The sequence below is a fragment of the Arthrobotrys flagrans genome, assembly GCF_004000055.1.
Source record: "Arthrobotrys flagrans strain CBS H-5679 chromosome Unknown unitig_1, whole genome shotgun sequence".
Lineage (NCBI taxonomy): Eukaryota > Fungi > Ascomycota > Orbiliomycetes > Orbiliales > Orbiliaceae > Arthrobotrys > Arthrobotrys flagrans.
This window is the reverse complement of record NW_027137556.1, coordinates 3,826,867-3,834,082: the sequence shown is the minus strand read 5'-3', so window position 1 is coordinate 3,834,082 and position 7,216 is coordinate 3,826,867. Positions and strand designations below refer to the sequence as shown.

At 44.3% G+C, this 7,216-nt stretch overlaps 3 protein-coding genes across 3 annotated transcripts; 1 reads left to right on the top strand and 2 right to left on the bottom strand.

Moving 5' to 3' along the window:
• Nucleotides 1-890: 890 nt before the first annotated feature.
• On the top strand, nucleotides 891-1,742 carry DFL_009161 (uncharacterized protein; the record flags this gene model as incomplete). Its single annotated transcript, XM_067639005.1, has 1 exon — nucleotides 891-1,742. The coding sequence occupies one exon, from the start codon at nucleotides 891-893 to the stop codon at nucleotides 1,740-1,742; it is 852 nt and encodes a 283-aa protein (XP_067486836.1).
• Nucleotides 1,743-2,787: 1,045 nt separating this feature from the next.
• On the bottom strand, nucleotides 2,788-3,748 carry DFL_009160 (uncharacterized protein; the record flags this gene model as incomplete). Its single annotated transcript, XM_067639004.1, has 2 exons — nucleotides 2,788-3,566; nucleotides 3,649-3,748. The coding sequence occupies 2 exons, from the start codon at nucleotides 3,746-3,748 to the stop codon at nucleotides 2,788-2,790; spliced, it is 879 nt and encodes a 292-aa protein (XP_067486835.1).
• Nucleotides 3,749-4,450: 702 nt separating this feature from the next.
• On the bottom strand, nucleotides 4,451-4,721 carry DFL_009159 (uncharacterized protein; the record flags this gene model as incomplete). Its single annotated transcript, XM_067639001.1, has 2 exons — nucleotides 4,451-4,535; nucleotides 4,594-4,721. 2 exons carry the CDS (start codon nucleotides 4,719-4,721, stop codon nucleotides 4,451-4,453), a joined length of 213 nt encoding a protein of 70 aa, XP_067486834.1.
• Between the last annotated feature and the right edge of the window lie 2,495 nt (nucleotides 4,722-7,216).

The following is a 7,216-nucleotide window of genomic DNA, read 5'->3' as shown; positions in this document are numbered from 1 at the left end:
GACTTTAGCTTGAGGAGCCGTTTTCTAGCCGTTGGAGCTCGAGCTCTGTAGTTTATAGCGCTCTTTGATAATGCAAGATGCTGGATTGAGATATCTAGAGGCGGTACCGCGGTCAGATGAAGTGACGTCGATGTTTTAGTTTCTTTAAATATAAATTTCCGAGATACACTTAAGTAGTAGACGGTGTTTTTGGGAAAGCTCAAGTCATCTAGACAGTACTTGATACTCGGTGGCTTAACTTAAGCCTCGATTGTACAACTGTTCTCCGTCGTCTTCAAGGTGTCCGTCGGAATCGTTCGGATTTCGGATTGTAGGTTCATTGTCGGTAGCTGTCAGCTGTGAGCGAGTGGTAGCGCGGGTTATGTAATAACCGTTACAAAGACCGTATGTACAGTTTCTAGATTGTTACAATTGACTGACCGCGTCGACCTCGATTGCCACCACTGCATGTATACAATGAATTCGAAGGAAGATATTTTGGGATACGGCTGCGTCACGTGGATTTATTACTCAGCGACATGATGAAATCGGGGCCAATAATACAGGTAAGGTTCGTCGTCGGTCACAGACTGTAACGGTCTTAATGATATGATATCACAAACGGTCTTTGTAGTGACGTTTCAATGTTTCGTCGCAGCCATGCAGTCTTTCGGTGTTGCCTGCTACCACGTGACCTTATCTTCGGCCTGTTCGGCCTGTTCGGCTTTTATCTCGGCAGTCCAGCCGCTAACTCCGATTCCGAACCCTCTCAACAACCACCCACGAGCCTCACGCCACCACCCTCATCCCACTCGAACGACGACGATGCAGTCTTTAATATTATGACCTCCTAATCCTATTGTACATGGTCCCCCCTCCACCGCACTGCTTCCCTCACAAATAAACCCATCATGGCCGCAAGACCCGCCGCAACAGCGGCCCTCAAACGAGCAATAATCCCACCCACATTCTTCACCTCCCCGGCCGCCCGACGCACCAACTTCCTCAACCCACGATACTTCACCCATTCCAACCCTCTAAAACCCACTTCTCCCTCTCCATTCTCCTCCGTCCTCTCAACCCTACGAAACTCCAAACCTTCCGTCTCCACCCGACAATTTTCAACATCTTCCCGTCGTCCATTAGCCAGCCGATACTTCTCTTCTTCCGCAACAGCAAATGGCAATGGTCACAGCCAGACAATCGGAGAGCGTATGCGCGCTTTATTCAAAGAGTATGGCATGTCTGCTGTCGGTGTATACTTCCTCCTATCGGTTCTGGACTTCCCATTTTGTTTCCTCTTCGTGAAAATGGTTGGGACGGAGAAAATCGCACATTATGAACATATTATTGTCGATGGGTTTTGGAATATAATGCCGGAGGCAATACGGCAGTTTAGACCGGCTGCTATAAAGGAAGCTAAGGTCGAAGCTGAGAGCGTGGCGGTTGGTATTGGAGGTGATATCGACGCTTTGGCTCATGGTGAAGGGGCGGTGGTGGGACAAGGGGCTGTGAAAAATGGTAATGGAGGGGAAGCGAGTGTCTGGACAGTGTTGATATTGGCATATGCGGTGCATAAGAGCTTGATATTCTTCAGGGTACCGTTAGCAGCAGCAGTTACTCCAAAGCTCGTGCAGAATTTGAGGGAATGGGGTTTTAATATAGGAAAGAAGGGAGGGGTTAGACAGGGGGTTAAAGATGCTAGAGCTAGTTTGAAGGAGAGGAGGGCAAAGAAAGGTAAGAAGAATGACGATGATGATTGAGGCGGTTCTACGCCTGCATTGATATCGTGGCGGGTTTATTGGAATACTGGGTGATACTTCTCCACACTTTTTTTGCAATCGTGGCCCATTAATAATACCTTATTTATCATTGTATATATTTATTATTAGACTACTTATGTAAGATATATATTGATAGAGGCAGGCTGTATATATTCTCTTTGTGTGGTTGGGGGGAACTCAGGCATCATAACTTCAGCCCTAAAGTATGTAACATTTGTATGGAAGAGAAGATCAGGATCATGGAATCCTACTAAGCCTAGGAAGAATAAAAGTGAAAACTCTTTGCCTTTATTCTCATTCCCTAACTCTAACATGTTCTTCACCATGGCCTTGGAATTACTATAGGTAAAATTACTCAGCAGAAGTTGGTTACGAAAGCATCTTCTCATATTGGCTTGAGGTTATGGCCCGGAATATTCTAAGAACAAGCAGGAGATTAATCAACTGGTCTCGTTGCTAGAAACACACGAAGTGACGCGAGACCAGCTTTACCGTTAGATAAAGGTCATTCCAGTCATATAAATAATATAGGGTAAATTGAGGGTTTTTAGAACTTTACGTCCGTCTTAAAGCGGCCTTTAGAGCCACAAAGATGACTTAAAATGCCTATTAAACGTTTTATAACGCAAAAGCCATCTGAAAAGCCCGTGAAACACCGTGCGGTAATATATCCCTGCGTCTGTACAGAGATACGAGATATGTGCCCACTTGTATTTCCTACTACAGCATTACAGAATCAATGCGCATTTATAGCCATCCAATGAGGCTGGTGACGAGAGACCTTTCAAAAATACTACATTCTCAACGCAAAAGGATCATCATTTTAATCTGGAAACGCCAATTTAATTTTGCAAGTCTAAAATACTGTAAAACAAAGACCTCTAATGCCTCATAAGATAGATATCTTAGAAATTTCCCATAAAATCGTAAACCCTTTGCTTCCCAAATCCAATCAACATCTGATCGTGCGTCAACACATAAGCTAGCATACAATTTTCCCAAACCACGTTCGAATTTCGATCGCTTAGAAGAAACGTCTGCGCACGCGTCTGTTATAACCGTAGGCGGTGTCGTCTTCAGCAGGAACTGTAACAGTGATGGTCTTGGTGACTGGTGGAGCGGTAATAGTGGTCTTGATAGCAGGTACATCGATGGTAACTGACTTGGTGATTGTCTTGGGCTCCCCATCGACTGTGACAAATTTGGTGATTGTCGTTCGCAGACTGTGTGTGATAGGTTTGTCGACTGTCTTGGTAACAGTCGAACCCGGCCCGGTGATTGTCTTTGTGATAGTCTCAGCCTTTGGTGGGTCTTCAGTGACTGTCTTTGTGACGGTAACATCTTTTCCTGGAACTGTCACTGATTTCGTGATAGTTTCAGCCTTTGGTGGGTCTTCGGTAACGGTCTTTATGACTGTAACATCCTTGCCCGGAATTGTTACAGATTTTGTGATGTCTTTTCCTGGCGCGGTCACCGTATTTATGACTGTAACATCCTTGCCCGGAATTGTTACGGATTTTGTGATGTCTTTTCCTGGCGCGGTCACCGTCTTTACAACTGTCTGGGCCTCTGGTGGGTCCTCAGTCTCAGTTTTGGTGATTGTAATCTCCTTAGGAAGTAGAGTCTTGGTTATATCTCTCCCAGGAATGGTTTGTACTTTCGTGACGGTCTTTGGCTCTCCCTCTTCAGTGACGGTTTTTATAACATCCTTTCCTGGAACGGTGGTGGTACGGGTACAAGTAGTAGTCTTTGTAATAGTGTTATCATTGCCGGAAACGGTGGCAGTGTGAGTACGTGTGACAGCTAATTATCGAAAGGAGTAACGAGTTAGTATCATATGAAAAATAATGTAAACATGGTAATTAATAGTGTAGTATTTACGTACTGACGGTTTCTGCGCTTGCATCACCGTCGTAGCCATATGGGCTAGCAGTGGCATGTTCAGCAGCGAGCGCAATAGCAAGAAAGATTCCAGTGAACTTCATTGTGAAAGGAATGAGTTGATTTTGCTTCTAAAAAGAGTGTAGAAGGTTGATTTTAAGGTACTCAAAGGAATGAATGTGATTGAAAGAGTGAATGACTGGATGAAATCCGAGACTACTACTTGATGATGAGAAGAAAATGAAAGAGCTTAGGAGACTTGAGGACCACTATTTATCATAGTTCAGTGCACGCTGGCGTCTGGCCTTGAAACTAAGCCTCACGATAGATAGAGACCGATACCTTAATAATTACATGGACAAAGAATTCGATTTTTTTTTAGAGGACCTCAGATCCATAACACCCCGTGATCGTACGAGTGAACATGTTACATTCTTCAACATAATCAAGCAAACCAAGCCGAAACCAAACCATTAAAACCCTTACTGCCAAGCCTATATCATCTTCTATACCCGCATTCTTTATCGCGTTTTGCTTCTCATATGCGATCGATGCTGCGTCGCAGTGTCCTTTTAACGTAATTAACGAGAAGAGTGGAGACCTCTAGCTCTAGCTACACCGTGCCTCCGTTGTGTTGCGGAGGTTGTAAATTTTCTACTCGACCTAAGTGTAGATGTTTGCCTAAACTGGGTCAAAGAACCCCTCTGCTGAGCCTTTGAAACCGGTTAACTTCTCCATTGCGGGGGATGGTATAGACACTTGTAATTGTTTCTTACTATAGCAGAAACAGTAATGATTCTATGAGCTCAGAGAAAATCCTGGAAAATGAACTGGTACGCCGATACGCTGACACCCTTGACACCCTCTTGGGCCGCCTTATGCGAGGTAAATCTGGAAAAACGAAGTATAAGCGATGGATACGGCCTGATCCGGAACCGCAATGATTTACCCTTTTTGGTTCGGTTGCAGCGTGCACGCAATTGACATATGTATGCCGGAGGGCGTGGCTTCGGAAAGACGAGTATCCCCGTAGATTTTGCTTTTCACCTTGTATTTAAAAATGGGGACACCAGGCATGGAGGCAGCTAGATTTAGCGAAGGGATTAAGTAGTTATAAAGTATGTGTTATAGACCTAAAGATACAAAACATATATAATAATATTCATTATAAATAACAATATATATAGCGAATATTCGAGAAAATGTTGAACTACAAAGGTTGTTCCTTCCTTCGGGATTCTTTCCTTCGATTGGGCGTAGATTTCGAATTTAGGAGTTACCGATATGTTCTTTTCTTCCCGGAGCGAAGGAGTGTAAATTTTATACAGATAAGTTCTTCAGTGTTAGAACTTTGGCCTGAAGAAAAAGAACCTCTCTATGCGTATATGCAGGCGAGTACGGGTACTTTTGTGTCGATCACAACATAGGATTTCTAAAAGTTTAACAAGTCAGAGCCTTCAGAGGAGCGGGGAGCGCCTGTAATTTCTTCTTCTAGTATAGTGAGGGCGAGCTATATCAGCGCTATAACACGTTGACTCTGCATACTGTGTAGATTTTTTTTCATAGGGCTCGAGGCTATCGGATGTCACAGTTTCTCGGCTTGGCATTCTTTTTCTAGAGGGGTTCCTGACACGCCTTAGAGTTCTCGTCCGCTAGGCCTTCGGCTTGGTATACCGATAGCCTATGGTTTAAGCTTCTCACGGATGAAAGGCTATAAACGAGGGAACATAGGTGACATGTCACCGGGCCATAAGCTAAATACGTGAAGGAAAACTAGAACCTGGTGCTTGAACTTTAAGGTTGGCGTCTACCGCTCTAACTTCTCTTGCTAAGAGCTTGGGAATATACAATCGTTTAGCTCCAGCAGGTCGAGCACAAACCATGAGTCCCCCTGATACAAATACGATTCGAAGAATTCGCTAGTTCTTGCTCCGCTTCGAAGGCTTGAATACTCAAATATCCCTCAACTGATAACGTATAACTAAGCCTTAACATGTTACTAATGTGGGACTCCGCTGACGATGGTTGGGGGCAGCCGCTGAAAAGGATGTGTCAATTTCGCCTAGACACTTCTGGCTTGCATGTCTCCGGGTTAGTAGTTGCAATATTGGCGAGTGCCACTTCAAAAACTGGTATATTGTCCGCAGCGGGATGAAATTGAGATAAGGCAGACCACATTTTTCTCGGATTCCTTGGGCATCTTGGAGATATGGTTTATTTGGGAGGGTTAGCGGTTCATTGAAATTGGGGGGTCGCTTTGGTCTTGTGTCCCAGCCTCCACAAATTAACAGCGGTTAACGGTCGCTCGCGTGTTTTTATGTCTTCCGGAGACTAGGTTATGTCTTTCGTAAGACTATTGGTTTAATTCATGAGGAAAATATGGATAGTTGTCGTTTAGCTTCGATGTCGAAGAAGGATGTTATAGAAAGTTTCCCAACTAAACCTACAAGAGAGAAAACAAAGTGGCCATCTAGAACAAATCTTGATATCAGTCAGGTCCTCCACTTCATGAAATAGATCCTAGAAATTGACCTGTCCTCTTGATGATCTGATAAGACAACTTAAACATCCCGTGCAACGAACTAGACTCCTGAATAGGTAAGTAGAGTCCCCCACTGTAGGTAATAGTTTTCAGTCTACGAGCAGTTCTCGCAAGATAAATTATCGCAATATCTTATACCCGGCTCCCTGCTCACTGATCATCAGATATGATGTCTTGATATTTGTTCACTGGAATATTTGTCCGTAACCTCAAAACCCGGGACGGAAAGTGGGTCGTTTCATACATTCAGCCCTCGTCAATACAGGAAAGGAGAATTTATCCGATGTAGGCGCCTTTAAAGAATGTGACACAGTGAGCGAGGAATCAAGCCGTTCCTTGGATATACATCTACACCACGGCATATGGAGCAGCTGGTTGTGCCGGTCAACAGGGAAAAACAGCCAACAAGAAACTCCAAGAAACTAAATATTAGCCCATGCATAGACTTAGGTAAACGTACATGGAAGGATCCCAAAAAAATCGCCTATAGCTTCCCGATTCCCCGACCTGCTAGTCAATAATCGTCCGATCGTGATGCTGAAAATAATATTCCGAGCGAGATAGAGCGAGATACTTCATTTCGGGTATTTTGATGGCCGCCTTCGCTTCAGCCTTTGTGTGTGACTTGCTTGACTGGGAAAGAACGAATGTCCCCTGTGACGAAGCTAGGTGCATTAACATGCGTGCAGGTATGGGAACGTGCAACGACGATATCGAAGCGAGGTGTCATGCTTTACATACGTACGACTGAGCAGCAGCGGCATTAACACCGATAAAATCTAGAAGTGTGCACCGCTGTATTCTAGAACTCGAAGTCTGTAGGGTGTCAAATGTCAACTTCTAGAGAGCAATGCAATACGGTCCGTATGTAGGACCCAACGTGGCTGCATGAAACACATCCACGCTTCTTTCTTTTCTGGAAGGCAAAAAAAAGTTCCGGAAGGATGACCTTCGACAGTTTTCTTTCCATTGTCGGGGTTCTGATTCTCTTGGCTTGGAAGATCTAATCGTTGATAGTACCACATTGACA